The sequence below is a fragment of the Somniosus microcephalus genome, chromosome 15 (assembly GCF_052327205.1).
Source record: "Somniosus microcephalus isolate GS21.2 chromosome 15, FLI_Smic_1.0, whole genome shotgun sequence".
NCBI lineage: Eukaryota > Metazoa > Chordata > Chondrichthyes > Squaliformes > Somniosidae > Somniosus > Somniosus microcephalus.
In genome coordinates, this window is record NC_141001.1 from 30402009 (window position 1) to 30420813 (window position 18805).

The window sequence follows — 18805 nt, forward strand, 5'->3', positions numbered from 1 at the left end:
AATGACTGGTTTATTCCTACTCTGTTTTCTGTCCATTAACCAATCCTCAATCCATGCGAGTATATTACCACCAATCCCATGAGCCTTAATTTTGTTTAATAACCTCGTGTGGCACCTTATCGAATGCCTTCTGAAAATCCAAATACACCACATCCACTGGTTCCCCCTTATCTATTCTGCTAGTTACAACTTCAAAAAACAGATTTGTCAAACACGATTTCCCTTTCATAAATCCGTGTTGACTCTGCCCAATCCTATTATTATTTTCTACCTTCCAATTCACGGGAACCGTTCTAGAATCTCTAGCATGTCGGCCATTTTTTTTTCCCAATGTCTAACACGTTACACTTATCTGTATTGAATTATATCTGCTGTAATTCCAACCATTTGAAAATTTTGCTTAGGTCCTTGGCTACATCATCAGACTCAACTGCTCCCATTTGGAACCTCTCTAGTGTCAGCTGTGCCTCAGTGGGTAGCACACTCGCCTCTGAGTCAGAAGGGTGGGTTCAAGTCCCACTCCAGGGACTTGAGCACATAAAGCTGGGCCGATACTCCAGTGTGGTGCTGAGGGAGTGCTGCACTGTCGGAGGTGTCATCTTTCGGGTGAGACGTTAAACCGAGGCCCCATCTGCTCTCTCAGGTGGGCGTAAAAGATCCCATGGCACTATTTCGAAGATGATCGGGGGAGTTATCCCCGGTGTCCTGGTCAATATTTATCCCTCAATCAACATAACAAAAAAAATTATCTGGTCACTATCACATTGCTGTTTGTGGGAGCTTGCTGTGCGCAAATTGGCTGCCGCGTTTCCCACATTACAACAGTGACTACACTCCAAAAGTACTTGATTGGCTGTAAAGCGCTTTGGGACGTCCGGTGGTTGTGAAAGGCGCTATATAAATGCAAGTCTTTCTTTATTTTCTTTCTCTCCTTTCCTCTCCATTTCCCCCTTTCCCATTCTTACTTTTTTCCTGTTTTTATCACTCTCACTCTCTCATTTGGTACTTGTTCCGCTAATCAGAGGAGCTTGCGTGATTAAAAAATTCCAGTGCCACTGCATAAATTACTTTTTGAAAAAACATAGAAATCGCAGTACTCATGACTCCCATGACAAAAGGCACAGCATTAAAACATAACTGTCTCGGGCATATTTCCAGCTCTTGCCTTGTATTATTTCACGATAAATTACAATTGTTCAAAAAGTTACTTTGAAAAGACCACCACTGAATAGGGATTTATGCAAGAATTATTCGCAAAGATGATTCAATAATAAAATAGTCACTCAACCAGAGTGAATTACATTACATTTAATTTGTGAATCTGACAAGACCCAAATGGAAATCAGAAATGCTTAGCATGACTTATTTTTTAGGCATCATCACAAGCAAGTGTGCAGCAGAATATCATACAAAGCCAATCAAATATAGCAAACTACTGTTTGGCAAAAGTTTAATTTTAAAAATTTCAGTTTTGATTTCAACTCGCCATCTCCCAACAACATACGAGAAAGCCAACGATATGCTCTGCAGCATAACACCCTTGCAATTTCATGCCTGAAAATTTATATTGCAATAAAAATGTCTCAAGTACTCAGAACTTAATAGCAATATCAGATTCATTCCCCAGCAAACTCAAACATCCGCACCTTTAAACCAAAGTGCATTCAAATATTAGTTTTTGAAGAGCAGTGCTCATATGAAAAATGTATGCACCAAGAAGTACTGTAGCATGCTAGTAATCTTTTTCTATTATTTATACATTCAATTCATTAATTATGATCCATCAAGCCTTAGTGAAAAATTAGTATTTGAAATGTAGGCAAGTCAAAAAATTTCTTCAACCATCAAGAGGCATATTAGAATTAATATAGTTGACCTCCTGTGGCATTGCTCGGACAAATAAACCATTGTTTCTCAGCTGTAACTGTGCCTCCGCTTCACTCATTCCTCCTTTTCTCCCTATCTAGATTTGAATGTTTTCTCTCTCTGTATGGCTCAAACTCTTTTCTCACTGAGGTTCCTACAGCTGATAGCGTGTCCAACTTGTTGCTAATTCCTTGTCTTTTTCAATGGGCCTTTCCTCCCCTGTGTCTCCTCCTTCCTTTACGATCTCTCTGCCTGGCTTTCTCACACGCTCCTTGACTGATGTTCTCAATCTCTAACCTTTATAAAGCCAGGGTGTGCATCAAGATGATGGCCAACATGGAACAGGAATAAAATGGACCCCAGGAACAGGTGAGAAACTAATGTTCAGGAGCTGCTGCAACATGTACTGACAAAAGAAAAACTGGTAGGATAGGGCTGGGAGGGATGGTGGGTGCCGGAGATCGGCACGTGCATGGGAAGGTGCAGGCAAATCTAAGCCATGGAATACTGCAAAGACAACTTCAGTTGAGAAGTCAAGCAACAAAATTCAAGTTATGATTGATTCTCCTTTCCTCCTCCCTCCCAATTGGTTGTTTTCTTTTAATTACCTGGTGGCTGGCTGCTGCCACTCAAACTCAGCAATTGTGGATATGGTAGGAAGCAGTCGAGAACAGTGGGGGCGGGGGGGGAAATGAAGGGCAGGCTAGGGCTGAGAATGGACACCAGCACACTGTCACATAAATGTGTCTGATAAGCTGGCAACACCTAGAAATATAAAAAAGATCCAAGGATGGTCAGATTGCACTCTGTGAAGTCTCCTGCCAGACATAAAAATAGCAGCTTCCCAATTGCAACAGGCTACAAACTGCTTGGGGCATTTAAGTTGCAAGTGCAGAGATCTGAAAATTTCAGTACCCAATGCTCCTCTAAATGATCGAAGCTCTGAGAAAAGCATGTGGAATGGCTTTTGGGCGAGGTACCAGGAGGCCATCTGCATCTACGGTACCAAAACCCAGTGTACATTTGTGCCTTCGTAGGAGAGGAGAAAGTGAGGAAAATTCTTAGTGATAAGTGTCTGGTGAATGGGAAATGGAGAGATTGAGTCAGCTTACAACTGCATCTTGGATTCAAAGAACATCTCCTCCAGCTACAAGTCTCTGATGAGGAACCTCAAATATATTCTGTTGCCTTCATTACCAATTCCGATCCATTGAAAAATGTGTTGTATACAAATACCCTTCATAAATCCCTACTGGCATACAATTATTCCTGCATCATGCTAGATGCTCCTGAACTGCCTCTCTCCTCCCCACTGATGCAAAGCCAACAGCTGTAAATTCTCAGGTTCATCCTTCTGATCATTTTTGAAAGATTGGAGTCACAGTCATCTTCCAGCCTTTGGATGCCATCCCAACATCCAATAAGCTTTACAAAATATCTAACATTGTATCTCCTACTTCTTGCTTTATTTTAGTATTTTTGGATGCAACCCATCTGGGCCAGGAGCATTAACAATCTTCAAAAACACCCTTTTTCTTTAAATCTGTTTTATTTGCTTGTGCACGTGTGTTAACTGTTTTTATTTAATTAACTCTACAATATCCATTTTTTCATTTTTTTTTCCCTGTCCATTTGCCTCCACTCTCCTGAATGCAGTGATTCCTTATTGGGTTACAGCTCTACAGATGCAATGCATCCTTCAGTACCACACCCACCACTATTCTTCATGCGTGAACCTAGACAGTGAGTTTTAGCAGGCTATTCAACCATAAGGTTAAACAAAACAACGACATCTTTATTGTCCTCTCCTGGTATCCACACATGAACAGTTCCAGCATGGGTTGCTAGATAGCAATCAGGGGTGGAAACCCTGGCTGATTTTCTAGTGGTATTGAGGCTAACTGCAGCACGCCTACGGTCACTCTGGCTGAGGTCAGCTAGCTCAGCAAAGTTCAGTGATTGAACCTGGATCGGTGTAACCTCAATGAGTCATGGAGGCTGCTTATAATATATTGGGCCTGAATTTGCGGTCGGAGGGGAAATGCCTCCGGTCCACAAATAAAATCTGCGCCTATCGCCTGCCTCGGGATCCACAAAGACTCACGCTCCTGGGCCTCTGACAGGCATCGAGACCCACGTGTCCCAGGGACGCATGCAGTTCACAAGCGCCCCAGGATCACGTGGGCCGGCCCAACCAATGAAAGAATGAGGATCACATAAAAAACACATTTACATGCCAAATAACTAAAAAAAATTACCTTTAAAATTAATTAAAATACAATTTAATTAAACATTTAAAACAAAAACTTAATTTTTTTGAAAAATAAATGTAAATGTTTTAAAGGAGTTAAAAATAACCTTAACTTATTTTACAGGTGTTTTAATGTTTACATAATTGAAAAAAGTGTGATTTTTATATTCATTTAAACTCTTACGCTGGTAAAAGCTGGTCTTACGCCTGCTTTTATCAGGCGTGAGATTTTCACTGGCAGTCGCTGGGCAGTAGTTGGGCAAATAGCCCAACTCTCAGCCCACGGATGCCCTTTTCCCATGGATAGCTACAATCTGTTCTTGACTGATCGCTAGTTCTGGGTTTTCGCACTTGTGCTTTGCACGCGAAAACCTGGAACTTGCGGGGCCCTTATGGGCACGTACGCACCACATACGCACCGGAAAATACAGGCCATTATCTACCAGAGAACTCAAAAGGCTAATAATACAAAGCCAGAAATCACCTGTTGGTTGGAAGGATTGACAATTGCAGTCAGGAGGTTGTGTCCCAGTGAATCGAATCTTACCAGTCTGCAAAACACAAAAACAGTATCATCACTCACCTACTGTAATGTGCATCTAATGGGGAGACACAGGAATTGAGAAATCTGATAGTGATACGAGATGAAATTGTTGTTCTGAAAGCAGCTTTCAATAAATACTGTGAGCAAAGAATGACTACAAATTAAGAAAAATACTTAACATACCAAGAAATTGCATTGCAAGAAATCGAGATTTTTGTCACCACACCCACCACTATTAAATAAATATCTAGCACAAGCCAAGACAGAGTAAAACTCGCCCTTCCCAAACAATTGTTTGTTTAGCCATAGGCTCAGATAAGCAACATTTCTATTTCCCTGCCCAACCATTAGTGCAACATCTCAGTTAAAATTGGTAATTTACTGCTAATTGATGACAACATGTTGTACTGTGGGCTCACACTCATAAGGAACTAGATCAAGACACCCCAAATAGATGCAGTTAACCAAGGTAAACTTATACACATACCGCATCTCATGAAAGAGTCCGATGATATGCTATTTTATGCCATGTAATGGAATACATCAAGGCCACTGATTTGTAGTAGTTGAACAAGTCAAATTGTGTTTTTATTGCAGGAGTACCAGTGATATTTTCGATCTAATTTGTACAATGTCAGATTTGGTTGAAAACAGTAAATCAGTGGCCTTACCATTAAAAGTTAATTTAAGTGCAGTTAATTTTATTTCTTCGCTATTTTAAAAGCCCAGGATACAGAGGATGTTTTAGCTGCAGGTAGTAGGAGGTATGCTGAAGGGTGGGAGGGTGGTACTGAGGTTTCAAAGCAGGGGTCATGGTACATTAGGAGGATTCAAGTGTCTGGGAAAACAGAAAAAGAGGAATGGTGGGAAGGTGTATCATTTGGGAACATGGTGGATTGGAGGGGGGTTTGGGCAGGGCGGTGGGGGGGGGGGGGGGGGGAAAGACGGGAGGCATGGAGGGGAATTAGCATTGCCCTGCTAGGTACAGGAGTACTGAGAGGGAAGATGCAGAGTGCCATATAGCTGGAAGATACAACTGGGGTGGTTTCAGAGTTATGTAACTAACCATGCCATCTACCTTGCAGACCTCCATCAGAGGTAAGTGGAATGAATAGGTAAGTTGAATTGTGACAAAAAAAGACAGAACACAACAGGAGGAAGTAATTAAGTGATATTTAATAAGGGAAAAAGGACACAACTGGGACTGTGTTCACAATACACCATGCAAACATTGTTCATGGTCAGTATATTATTCACACCAAATCATCAACTGCGCTACAAGTCTTTTAAGGAACTCACAGCCATCAGTTATTTGCTATGTAATTATCCTGCAAAGCTGTGATAACCCCCAGTGAAACTCAGTGGTGGAACAATATGTGGTTAATTACATTCTCTCTCTTCCAGATAGAACAGAAATAAAGATCTGGTGCACTGGTATCCAAGACCATATAATGATTGAACTACTGAACACACCTTCCCAGTACTCTGGATGACACTTTTTGTGATGAATCCACACCACCACTGAGAGCTTACACACCAAATAAAGGAACAAAGAACTTTTATTTTAATCAACTTTTTGTCAGTTAATTTTGAATAGTAATTGTAAAAATGTTTGCTCTTTGTGAATCCAACAAAAGAGAGAGTTTTGTATGTGTCAGCTGAGTGCTATTTTATAAGTGCCATATTATTGGTACACAGTAGCAGGCAATTTATTTCACAACTGCCTAACATCATTCTGATCTTTTTATAATGTTCTTGGAAGATAGGTGACGTTGACAAGTTCACTTTTTAAATTGGTCATCCCTAGATGCCCCAAGATGGCAGTGGGCGGTTTTGTTTTTGTTCCAACTGAGTGGCCTGCAAAGGGCACATCAAAGGGCAGTAAGATTCAACCACATAGTGTGAGACTTTCTTGAAAGACATTAGTGTAATGTATCCAAGTTTGCTGACGATACAAAGCTAGGTGGGACAAGTAAGCTGTGAGGAGAACACAGAGTCTGCAAAGGGATATAGATAGATTAAGTGAGTGGGCAGTAAGGTGGTAGATGGAGTATAATGTAGGGAAATGTGAGGTTATTCACTTTGGTAGGAAGAATAGAAAAACAGAAGGGCCAAGAAATTGGCCTGAGGCGCCCAAGCGGCGCAAAGTTCGCCTGGGCGCTGGAATTTGCGCTGCGATCGCCGCAAATTCAGCTGAAGTGCCCCTAGAGGGAGACGGGGCGCGGCTCGAGGCGCTCCGCGTCCCTCTTAAGGCGCTGAAAGTGAATTTCGCAGCGCTACGTGCCGCAGCGCCACACCACGTTGCGGTACTGCAGGCCTTCCTCCCACTGTTTAGGGGGAGGGGCCTGCAGCAGCGCGAGCCCCGATCGCGAATGCCGGCAAAAGAGCCTGGCAGCAAGGAGAAGTGCCGGGCTCTCGGGAAACAGCCGGCAATGCCGCGGGGGGGGGGGGGGGGGGGGGGGGGGGGGGGGAACCAGGAGGCCGGAGGTGCTGGCAGGCGGCCGCCAAAAAAGCGGCTGCCCCGCACCTCCACCTTAACTTGCGCCTCTGCCGGCGCAGCAAGGCCCCGTGAACCGTTCAGCGCGGTTCGCTACCAAATATCGCGATCGGGGCGCTACGCACACCGATGACGGCGCAGCGCAAAAGGCTAACGCCAGTATTAGCGCCCCTGCTGAATATCGCGGGAGGCACAGCCAGTGGCGCTACAGCCACTGACTGCCTCTTTAGGCGCTAACAGGTGGCGCTACTCACCCAATTTCTCCCCCAATATTTTTTAATTGCTGAGAAACTTTCAAATGTTGGTGTTCAGAGAGATTTAGATGTCCTCGTGCAAGAAACACAGAAAGCTAGCATGCAGGTACAGCAAGCAATAAGGAAGGCAAATGGCATGTTGGCCTTTATTGCAAGGGGGTTGGAGTATAAGAGTAAGGAAGTCTTGCTACAATTGTACAGGGCCTTGGTGAGACCACACCTGGAGTACTGTGCACAGTTTTGGTCTCCTTATCTAAGGAAGGATATACTTGCCTTGGAGGCGGTGCAACGAAGGTTCACTAGATTGATTCCTGGGATGAGAGGGCTGTCCTATGATGAGAGATTGTGTAGAATGGGCCTATACTCTCGAGTTTAGAAGAATGAGAAGTGATCTCATTGAAATTTACAAGATTCTGAAGGGGATTGACAGGGTAGATGCTGAGAGGTTGTTTCCCCTGGCTGGAGTGTCTAGAACTAGGGGGCATAGTCTCAGGATAAGGGGTAGGTCATTTAAGACTGAGATGAGGAAGAATTTCTTCACTCAGAGGGTTGTGAATCTTTGGAATTCTCTGCCCCAGAGGGCCGTGAATGCTGAGTCTTTGAGTATATTCAAGGCTGAGATAGATAGATTTTTGGACTCGAGGGGAATCAAGGGATATGGAGATCGGGCAGGAAAGCGGAGTTGAGGTTGAAGATCAGCCATGATCTTATTGAATGGTGTGGGGCTCGACGGGCCGATGGCCTACTCCGGCTCTTACTTCTCACGATCTTATGTTCTTTTATATGATACTAACTGAAGTGCCCGGCGGTGCCGAGGCTTTTTCGAGGGCATGTTGTTGTTGGAAGAGAGAGAGAGAGAGCGCGACTGGGGGGGGGTAAGAGAGAGAGAGAGAGAGAGAGAGAGAGAGAGAGAGAGAACGCGACTGGGGGGAAAGAGAGAGAGCGACTGGGGGGGGGAAGAGAGAGAGCGACTGGGGGGGGAAGAGAGAGAGCGACTGGGGGGGGAAGAGAGAGAGCGACTGGGGGGGGAAGAGAGAGAGCGACTGGGGGGAAGAGAGAGAGCGACTGGGGGGAAGAGAGAGAGCGACTGGGGGGAAGAGAGAGAGCGACTGGGGGGAAGAGAGAGAGCGACTGGGGGGAAGAGAGAGAGCGACTGGGGGGAAGAGAGAGAGCGACTGGGGGGGAAGAGAGAGAGCGACTGGGGGGGAAGAGAGAGAGCGACTGGGGGGGGGAAGAGAGAGAGCGACTGGGGGGAAGAGAGAGAGCGACTGGGGGGAAGAGAGAGAGCGACTGGGGGGAAGAGAGAGAGCGACTGGGGGGGAAGAGAGAGAGCGACTGGGGGGGAAGAGAGAGAGCGACTGGGGGGAAGAGAGAGAGCGACTGGGGGGGAAGAGAGAGAGCGACGGGGGGGAAGAGAGAGCGCGACTGGGGGGGAAGAGAGAGAGCGACTGGGGGGAAGAGAGAGCGCGACTGGGGGGAAGAGAGAGCGCGACTGGGGGGAAGAGAGAGCGCGACTGGGGGGGAGAGAGAGAGCGACTGGGGGGAAGAGAGAGAGCGACTGGGGGGAAGAGAGAGAGCGACTGGGGGGAAGAGAGAGAGCGACTGGGGGGAAGAGAGAGAGCGACTGGGGGGAAGAGAGAGAGCGACTGGGGGGAAGAGAGAGAGCGACTGGGGGGAAGAGAGAGAGCGACTGGGGGGAAGAGAGAGAGCGACTGGGGGGAAGAGAGAGAGCGACTGGGGGGAAGAGAGAGAGCGACTGGGGGGAAGAGAGAGAGCGACTGGGGGGGAAGAGAGAGAGCGACTGGGGGGAAGAGAGAGAGCGACTGGGGGGAAGAGAGCGAGCGACTGGGGGGAAGAGAGCGAGCGACTGGGGGGAAGAGAGAGAGCGGGTGGGGGGAAAAGAGAGAGCGCGACTGGGGGGGGGGGAAGAGAGCGGGTGGGGGAAGGGAGGGAGTGGGGGAAGGGAGGGAGGGGGGGAAGGAAGGGGGGGGAAGGGGCGGGGGGGAAGGGGCGGGGGGGAGGGAGGGGGCGGGGGGGAGGGGGCGGGGGGGAGGGGGCGGGGGGAGGGGGCGGGGGGGAGGGGGCGGGGGGGAGGGGGCGGGGGGGAGGGGGCGGGGGGGAGGGGGCGGGGGGAGGGGGCGGGGGGAGGGGGCGGGAAGGGGGGGCGGGGGGAGGGGGCGGGAAGGGGGGCAAGGGGGCGGCGGGGGGGCGGGGGGGGGCGGGGGCAAGGGGGGGCGGGGGCAAGGGGGGGCGGGGGCAAGGGGGGGCGGGGGCAAGGGGGGGCGGGGGCAAGGGGGGGCGGGGGCAAGGGGGGGCGGGGGCAAGGGGGGGCGGGGGCAAGGGGGGGCGGGGGCAAGGGGGGGCGGGGAAGGGGCGGGGGCCCAGGCCGAGAGCCCCGCTCTCCGAGCCCCGCCCCCCCCCGGCCGAGAGCCCCGCTCTCCGAGCCCCGCCTGATTGTGGCTCGGAGAGACGGCAGGCGGCCAAGCCCCGCCCCCCCCCTGGCCGAGCCCGATTGCGGCTCTGAGAGACGGCCGGCGGCCGAGCCCCACCCCCCCCCGCCGAGCGCGGAACAGAGTCTCCCCTGCTCCTGCTGCGCGCGCACCCTGACCCTTGTGGCTGACGCCATTGCCCCGGGTAACGTGACAGCGGGGGGGCGGGGGGGTGAGGAGCTTAGCAGCAGCCCAGTTACCTAACTCGGGCCTGGCTGGGCAAGAAAGGCCCAGGCTTTCAGGCCTAAGGAAAAAAACGGGCAAAGGTAGGAAAAAGAATGTTCAGGTTAGATAAAATATTTACAAATGAGTGATTTATTTTAAAAGAATTTAATAAATTGAATTTTATTTTGCTGGAAATGTATATTTGAAAAGAAATACGCAGAAAGCAGGAAAAAGAATGGAAGCAAGATGGCGGCGACTCACCTCGGTTCAGAACGATAAGGCCCGCCCACACATGCACCGATTGGTCGACCGTCAGGTCACCAAAGCGTAGGATTGGTCAATCGTCCCGTCACTCGACCGTAGGAGGGCCCGGCCGCACGCGGCAGCAAGCCGCCGTACGATTGGTCGACCTCGAGGTCACTCTGTCGCTAATGAGATGCTAATGAGCGGAATGTTGAAGGTTTTTGGGATACCGCGGGCGCGATTTTAGCCCGGCCGAAACGTAAATACGCTTAAAACCGTCTCGGAAGCGTAAGCTTTCTTTGGAGGTAACGCGCGCGTAGGTACGCCCTGTAACTTTCGAGCGCATAGCCCGACAGACGCACACGCACAGACAGAATGACAGACAGAATGACAGACAGAATGACAGACAGAATGACAGACAGAATGACAGACAGAATGACAGACAGAATGACAGACAGAATGACAGACAGAATGACAGACAGAAGTACCGATTTATATATATAAGATACAATAACAGTGCACTGAGTCAGCAATCCAGAGGTTGAGTGTTCAAATACCACCAGAGCAAGATAGGAACTTAAGTTCAATAAATTTAGTGATTTGTGGGCTGGCGCCTGCAAAAAGGATGACCATGAAAGTTTCCAGATTGTACCAACAGCCCAACTGGTTCACTAATGTCTTTCAAGAAAGTCTCACACTGCATGGTTGAATCTTACTGCCCTCTGATGTGCTCTTTGGAGGCCACTCAGCTGTAACAACAAAACCACCCACTGCCATCTTAATTGGTCATCCCTAGATGCCCCAAGAAAAGTGAACTTGCCAACGTCACTATCTTCCAAGAACGTTATAAAAAGATCAGAATGGTGTTGGGCAGTTGTGAAATAAATTGCCTGCTACTGTGTACCAATAATATGGCACTTATAAAATAGCACTCAGCTGACCCATACAAAACTCTCTCTTTTGTTGGATTCACAAAGAGCAAACATTTTTACAATCAATCAGTTATCCACATGCCTCATCAGGTCAGAACGGAGATGACCGAACGATGTAGCTCTTTCTTTGTATTATGATGAACTTTAAGTTAGATTCTTAACATTTTTCCCTCACCCTGACGAGATGACACTCATTGTCACACCTGCACTCCAAGTACTACCGTTTACATTGTGTAATTCTTTCATCTTAAATTTGCTCGTCTGGATACACCCCAATGGAATCAGCTAATAGGATCCCTCAACGTGCATAATTTTCTACCACCGACATTTGGAGGATTCAATTTGTTTTTAATTATGAGCAGTCTTTGTTTTTTTGTGACCCTGACACTGTTTTTGTTAAACCTCATTTAATGCAACAGCTTTCAGAAGTTCATTTTATTGACTCATGCCCTGAACTGACAAATAGGATTTCAACTGTGAACAAGAAACCTTTTTGTTTTAAACTGAAGGCTCACATTATTAGCTCAACTACAAAGATGACGACATTTTTTAAACACAAGATTCTCACATTAATACAGTAACATACACTTTCCAGGAAGCATTACATGTTATAGGCAGTAGCTGTGAGTCAGCCTTGTGCACACTCACCTGACCCGCTCCATTTCACTAGCAGTTTTCACCACAGCAAATGGCTCTCGCCGACTCCAGTCCCAGAAGTGGATCTCATTTGCAGTAGCTATCAACAAGAGCTGTGCCATAGGATGGAAGGCTAGAGACGCTATGGCCACATTGTTCTCAGTAAACCAACTCTCGCTGCCTCCCTGAAAGAAGAACAAGTCACGGAAGAATATTTATGCTGTGTTTAGTGTAACACTGTCAATGTCTGTTACACAATGCAGTAACCCAGAATTTAATTTAATTTAGAGAGAGGGGGAAAAAAATCTTTTATAACAAAAGAAAGACGCTCCATTTGAGAGACATTAATTTTATATGAAAATTCAGATAGCTGGAACTGTCCTTTCTTTCCCCGCAGTTAGCTAGTTACTGAAATAAAATTTCAGGGGCAGTCACCCATGAGTCAGTGCCACAAGGCGGCAAGAAATGCAATTCTGACTCTCAATCGAGTACCTATCCTTAAAATCTCATCAAAAATTACTTTTTAAAGCAGATTTCCTTCATGTAAAAGCGCACAGCAAACGCTTGCCTTCACTGGCTGATGTGCTCTGACTTGACAGTTGTGGCACTTGTATTATCAATTATGTTGTTTACACCAATGATCAATCATTTCGTTTCTAACTTGCATAATCTCTCATACACCTGAATCACATCTTGTACTCGCCAAAGCTGTGGTTTTTGCATACTTACATGTAAATCCCAAATTCGAACCTCCCCATCTAGACATCCAGATGCCACAAGCCCTTGGATGGTGGGGTGAAAGGTCACACACCAAGGTGTCCTTCTATGACCCACCAGTGAATGAATACATCTCCCAGACTTAACTTCAGTGATGTAAATATTGTGATTTACATGGGTGGAGGCCATCAAAGTCCTAAATGAAAGGTTTAAAAAAAGTAGTCAAACATTGAATGGCTGTCAATTGTACTAAAACATCATGATTTACAAAACCAAACTGAAAAGGGTTTCAGACTCATCATCCATAATTCTTGGTTTGAGTGACTGAAAATGACAGAATGGTCACATGTACAAATGTTCCACCCAGTGGGAAATGCAGTGGGGAACAGTTCCCCACTTCAGAGTCTCAATCCCATGTGGGTTGGAGGGACGGGAAGAGAGTAGAAAGCATTGTGGAGCACATCAAAAAAAGTCAAAAATATATTTTGATGAGACAAATGAAAAATTATTTGATATATATTACAATGAAGCTTGCGGGGGGGCAGGGGTCAGGGGAGTTGTTGACTTTTGTGACTATGTGCAGGACTCTCACCCCTTCTGGTGAAAGGAGGTTAAAACAGTAATGTATCCTGTACCACCGACCAGCAATGCACCCAAAACAGTCACTACACAAAATGAAAGCTGGGAAACTTTTAGTATATTGTTTAATAGGCCAAATACTCTGTCATTTTTAAGTATTTCAGATACTCCTACAGCCAAGTGCCATGTTCATTAATATTGAACTAAGATGGCAACAAATCAAGTACAGTACTTACACTGAAATTTATTTCTCATAGAACTTCTCAAACCAAATGACATGGACACTGGCTCCTATACACAACTTCAGTCTGCCACTGTTACGTTTAACTTTTCTGTATGTATTACAGCACAAAGAACTAACTTATTTGGCACATTCACCCTTACAGAAATGTCTAAGTTAATATTTGCTCAATCATGCCTGGATGACACATAAGAAACAAGGCTTTATTTAAAAAGCAATCATTTCAGAGCAAACAAAACAAAAAAAACAATTAGATCTACAGGGCTCATCAGCTTTAAAGACCTTTGTTTCCAGGCAGTTTCTTTTAAAATGCAATTAAAATAATGCAAGTGTAATTCATTAATACTGATGGGATTGCCTGTTGGCAACCTCACAAAAAAAGAGGAAATTGACAATTATATCCATATGATGAAGCTTCAATTTTGTTTTTAAAACCAGGTCCTCCTTCAAAATCACCCAAGCTCTCACTCCCATGCTAAAGAAAGGAAAGAATAAAAGAACTTGTATTCTAGCCTCTTGCGCATTGCCGATATCCATCGCCTCACCATTGGCGGTCATATCTGCAGCTGCCTAGGCCCTAAGCTCTGGAATGCCCTCGCTAACCCTCTCTACCTCTTTCTCCTCCTTTAAAGATGCTCCTTAAAACCTAACTAATTGACCAAGCTTCTGGTCACCCGTCTCAATATTTCATGTGGTTCAGTGTCAAATTTTGTTTGATAATGTTCCTGTAATGTGCCGTGGGACGTTTTGCTACGTTAAAGGTGCCATGTAAATGCAAGTAGTTGTTGTTAAATAGCATCTTTAGGGTGTCCCAAAGTACTTCAGTCAAGGAAGAACGAACTTGTAATTATGTAAGGCCGTTCATGACCTAAGGACATTCCAAAGTGCTTTACAGCCACTGAATTACTTATCAAGTGCAGTCACTGTTACATAGGAAAACACAGCAGCCAATTTGCATATACCAAAGTCATACAAACAGCAATGAAATGAACAGACAATTTATGCTTTTTGGAGATGTTTGTTGAGGGATAAACACTGGGCAGGCTGGTAGCTGGGAAAACTCCCCATGTCATCTTCAAATAGTGCCATGGAACCTTTTACATCCACCTGAAGACGCAGATGTTAAACGTCTCATCTAAAAGACAGCGCCACCGACAATACAGCCCTCTCTCAGTACTGCACTGAAGTGTCAGCCGAGATTATGTGCTCAAGTCCTGAAACGGGGCTTGAAGCTAGGACTTTCTCAGAGTGCCACCACCGAGTTAAGCTGCCACTTTAACAGGACATCGTAAAAATTGTGATCCCGTTAAAGCAATCAAGTGATGGAATCACTTTTGTCAAAGTTGTCCCTAAACTGTAAATAAAATCACTTCAAAACCTACTCATTTTTAACAGTAAGGAATAGTTTTAGGAGTTAGCACAGAATCCTTTTACTTTAAAGCTGCTCAATGCAAGCAGATTAATCATGTTGCCACCTACCTATCTGGGCTAAATGCCAGGAGGAAAGTTGATCGGGGACTGTCTGGAAGTTCTACTTTCTGTAAAAAGAAAATAACTCAATAAAGTTACATCAATACCCAATACACTGGAATGTGTCTCTCAAATTAGTCTTTCGAGACACTGCTGTATCACACCATTGTTCAGCGCCAGTGATACAATTTGACCAAGAATTGCAGCTCCTCCACTAGAAAAAAGTTACAAAGCCCCCGCTAATAGCCCAGTGATCACTGCAGTTTTAAAGCGAAGAGATCAGAAGGTCCTAGGTTTGGTTTTCCACCTGTGCCGAGTTAGCTGGTTTCAGCCAGAACAGGAGTCATGTTGTTACAATTACTTCAGTGTCCCTGGACTAGAAAAGGATTAAAAACCACGGTCAAGGTTCCTGCTGCCAACTGCCATGCAGCAAACCCTGCTGAGGCGTATGCATGCGTGACCATGTGAGAAAAAAAAAAATCAGACCCAGCTGCTGTTGAAAAGATTGGTGATTGTAGTGTATGTACCTTTAAGAGAGAACTACTTTTACAGCTCCTGTATACTGTAGTACCGGCAGTGACCACACCTGTATATAAGCCTTCAGCATGCCTCTGTACTCCCAGTCTTGAGACTACCCTACTCCAGTAAACACCTGTTGATTGTTAAGTTACAGCCTCCGTGTAGTTATTGGAAAACATCCTACTTTAAGAATCACGGATCTAACAGTGATCCTCACGGATGAAGAGTGGAAGCTTAGATGAGATGCTAGAGGTACCTGCCACCAACACTGATATCATACCACAGCATCAGTCAAACCTCAGGGCAGGAGAGAGAGAGAGAGAGAGAGAGAGAGAGGGAGAGAGAGAAAGAAAAAGAGAGAGAGAGACAGACACAGAGACAGGAAGTGTAACAAAAAAAAGTTACAAGCAGCATCACCGATAAATTATTTTGTTGAACTGGTGTATTAATCTATATGGACCTGGACCAATCTAGTACAGCACAAACTGGGACCCAAAGATCCCAATTTCATCTGCACTATTTGATGGAAGCGCAGGGGTACTTGGAAGGGAAAAAATGCCAACTATGAAAGAGAGGAAGAAGCTACCCCAGCTGACCTCCCAGAACAGCACTTAGAGGTATATCAAAAAGATGAAGGAAAAGCTGCCATTTTACAAAAGTACCACTAACTTCAGAGTCCACAGACGGGCAAGGGATTTTTTTTCTTTATAAACAGAGTGAAATGTGCTGCCTATCACATATCAAATCGCAATGAGGAAAATTGTGCAGTAGATTATAATTGAGGGCAGCAGACTGACTTAGGGTCTAGTGCTTCAGTCAAATTGTCTATCCTCAAGGTTTAGAATTATATTGTGGGAGTGGGAGAAAGCTTGGATTCAACATTAATGGAGCCTGAAAATTAATGTATTTCTCCTCCTTCCTTCCCATTACAATCTACCCCCTCAGGTCACCAGCACCAAAGTTGCCAACCCACGCTGGGTCAGCATCTTCTAAACTACAACTTCACTGCAAAGCACTTAAACGTCTAATAATTCAATGTTTTCCAATGAAGAAGTAAAACAGCCCATGCCGTTTCCCACTGTGGCCAAGATGATCTCTGCTCACACGAGAAGCTGGGCCTACTGCGTGCCATTAGCACAGCCTCCAAGGCAGAGATTGCACTACGTATTGTGTACTGAAAAAATAAATCTACATCCTTATAAGAGTATCTTTATATTCTGGTGCCAGCATCAGTTTTGTGTTAAATACACACCCTCCCCCCACCCTGCACCCGAAGCTCTCAGCCCCATTCTTTCCCAGCAGGGCCACCCACCACCATCTTCAAACCGGTTGCCCGAATTTTTACTCCCATGGTAATGGCCTGTCTGCACTGGGACTGTACCCATTCCCACTCGTATGAGCCTCAAGGGCCAGAAGACCATAGAAAAACATGCAGGCTGTTATGCGGGAAACTGGAACTCCACTAATAATAATAATAATAATAATTAAGGATGGAACCTATTTCAGCAATCTTTATTTCTATATTTATTTTATTTCAAACAGTTGATGATGTCTAAGAGACAACTATGAACAGAGTGGAAAACATGGTTGCCAATCACCCTCCACGTGAAGAATAGATTTCCATTCTACCATAGGAGGAAAACCTCAACTATTTCTTCATGGACTAGACTAGATCAGCATTCTGTGCACAATTTATCCCAAACCTACTCTCAATAACTTCTCTGTCCTTTTTAAAAAAAAACTGAAACCCCATTCTGATTTTTTAACAAAAAAAATTGTCCTGATTACTCTCCTTTTAAAAATGATGGCGCTGCTTTTTTTTTTTGAATGGTCCCATTGCTGCTTAACTTGCCTATATTATGCTACTCATTTTAGTTGCCCAGTTGTTGCTGTTTTCCATAAGCTCCTGCAGTATTCCTTTTTTTAATAATACCATTGCCAGTGGGGTGCTACTTTATTTTTCATAGCTCTAGCCATGCTGCCTTTCTATATAAAAAAAAGCCTCGATTCTGGTGCTTTTTAAAAAAAGTAACTGCCTTGGTCTTGCAAGCCTCTTTTTTTTAAAAAAGCCCCAAGAGTTGAGATAGCTGTTCCCAACTGGTTGGCAGTAGGGTTTCGGGAAAAAATGCAGCCGACCACTATCTAATGACATTCTGGCCTTAGTTATCATTCCATAAGGGACGATAATGCTGAAGTATCCTGGATATAAAATGGAGGGCATCCCTGGAAATAATCTGAAGCAAAGAAACATGCACAGCAGAATGAAACCAACAGTTTTTGCATATTTGAGAGCCTGCAACTCAAAAATGGAGCAAGCTGGTTTAGTATTAAAAATGAATGGTTGCGATGTTGCTCACCTGACTTTCCCATTGCATCCATCGAGTCTTGTCCTCCACCAGCTCCTCCAAGCATCTTTGACAGCCCAGCTCCTGGGAGCCACGCTCTCGGCTGGTCAGGATTTGGATTGCATTCTTGCGGTCAATGCTCTTCATCGCTACGGAGCTCAACCCCTCTGTAAACTCACAGCTTCCAGGGGCCGGGGACTTCAGATCACCAACTCTAGGTAGAGGCCACAGCTAAGAACAGGCCATACAGGACACGTTGGACAACGGTCATTAAAAACTAGAACAGAAAAAGAAATGCATAACATTAGCTTTAGACAGAGCTGCAGTTTACAGAGCTGCAGTAAACAGGATTAATGTCAGCTCATTTCCATAGGTTTTGTACTCTGTATACAATTTTCAGTGTTTGCAAACAACAAAAACTGTCCATTACCAATCGAATTAAAAAAAGAGACATTTATGCCAAATGTCATGTTTTGGGGTTTTCCTGCTAGATATTTTCTTGGGTTCACAAATGCTGACCACTCATGTAAGCGGCCCTTACGACCTCAGTGATCAAGGATGCTCCCTTTTCGGCCACCATCTCGGTAATGGATAACGAAACCCAGGGATCACAACGGAGAATGCTTACTCTGTACACTGGCTGCTGGAGCATGCCAGTGTGATTCTCTTCTCTTCAGAAAGCAGACTGAATATGCAATCTTACCAGACCAAGACTCAGGTTCTGAACCAACAAATGGTTTTATTTCAATAAGAAAGGTAAATAAATAAACAGTAGTAACAGTGAAACTCATATTCCTCTACATTTGATACATAAAGTAATAAAGACACCACTCGCTTTGTCTCCAAACATTGATTTTGAACTAGCAGCAGATTCAATCTGGCTTATCTCCTCTGCTGCAGAGGCACAAAAATTTAAAAACACATAGCTCAGGCTGGTGACTGCAAACCTCAAACACTGACCAATGAAGCTCAATGTAAACCTGAAATTAAAACCAGAGCTGCCCGTCAAATAGGTCCACTGCCCATCAGTGACCTGTCTCCACTTGAAAAGGTCTCA

The 18805-nt window shown here is 45.4% G+C and overlaps 1 protein-coding gene across 9 annotated transcripts in view; it reads right to left on the minus strand.

Moving 5' to 3' along the window:
- The window catches only part of LOC147106607 (activating molecule in BECN1-regulated autophagy protein 1-like), a 514247-nt gene that overhangs the window by 459655 nt on the left and 35787 nt on the right, over positions 1 to 18805 (minus strand). For all 9 annotated transcript variants that reach the window (XR_015080961.1, XM_086007600.1, XM_086007606.1 and 6 more), the window contains exons 2-6: positions 17761 to 18025; positions 14894 to 14952; positions 12607 to 12790; positions 11890 to 12062; positions 4602 to 4668 (exon numbers count right to left, since the gene is read on the minus strand). Coding sequence is in view for 8 of the 9 variants with exons in the window: in XM_086007600.1 (XP_085863726.1) it covers positions 4602 to 4668; positions 11890 to 12062; positions 12607 to 12790; positions 14894 to 14952; positions 17761 to 17895 (618 nt within the window). In the remaining variant the exon portion in view is untranslated. The remainder of the gene's footprint in view (positions 1 to 4601; positions 4669 to 11889; positions 12063 to 12606; positions 12791 to 14893; positions 14953 to 17760; positions 18026 to 18805) is intronic.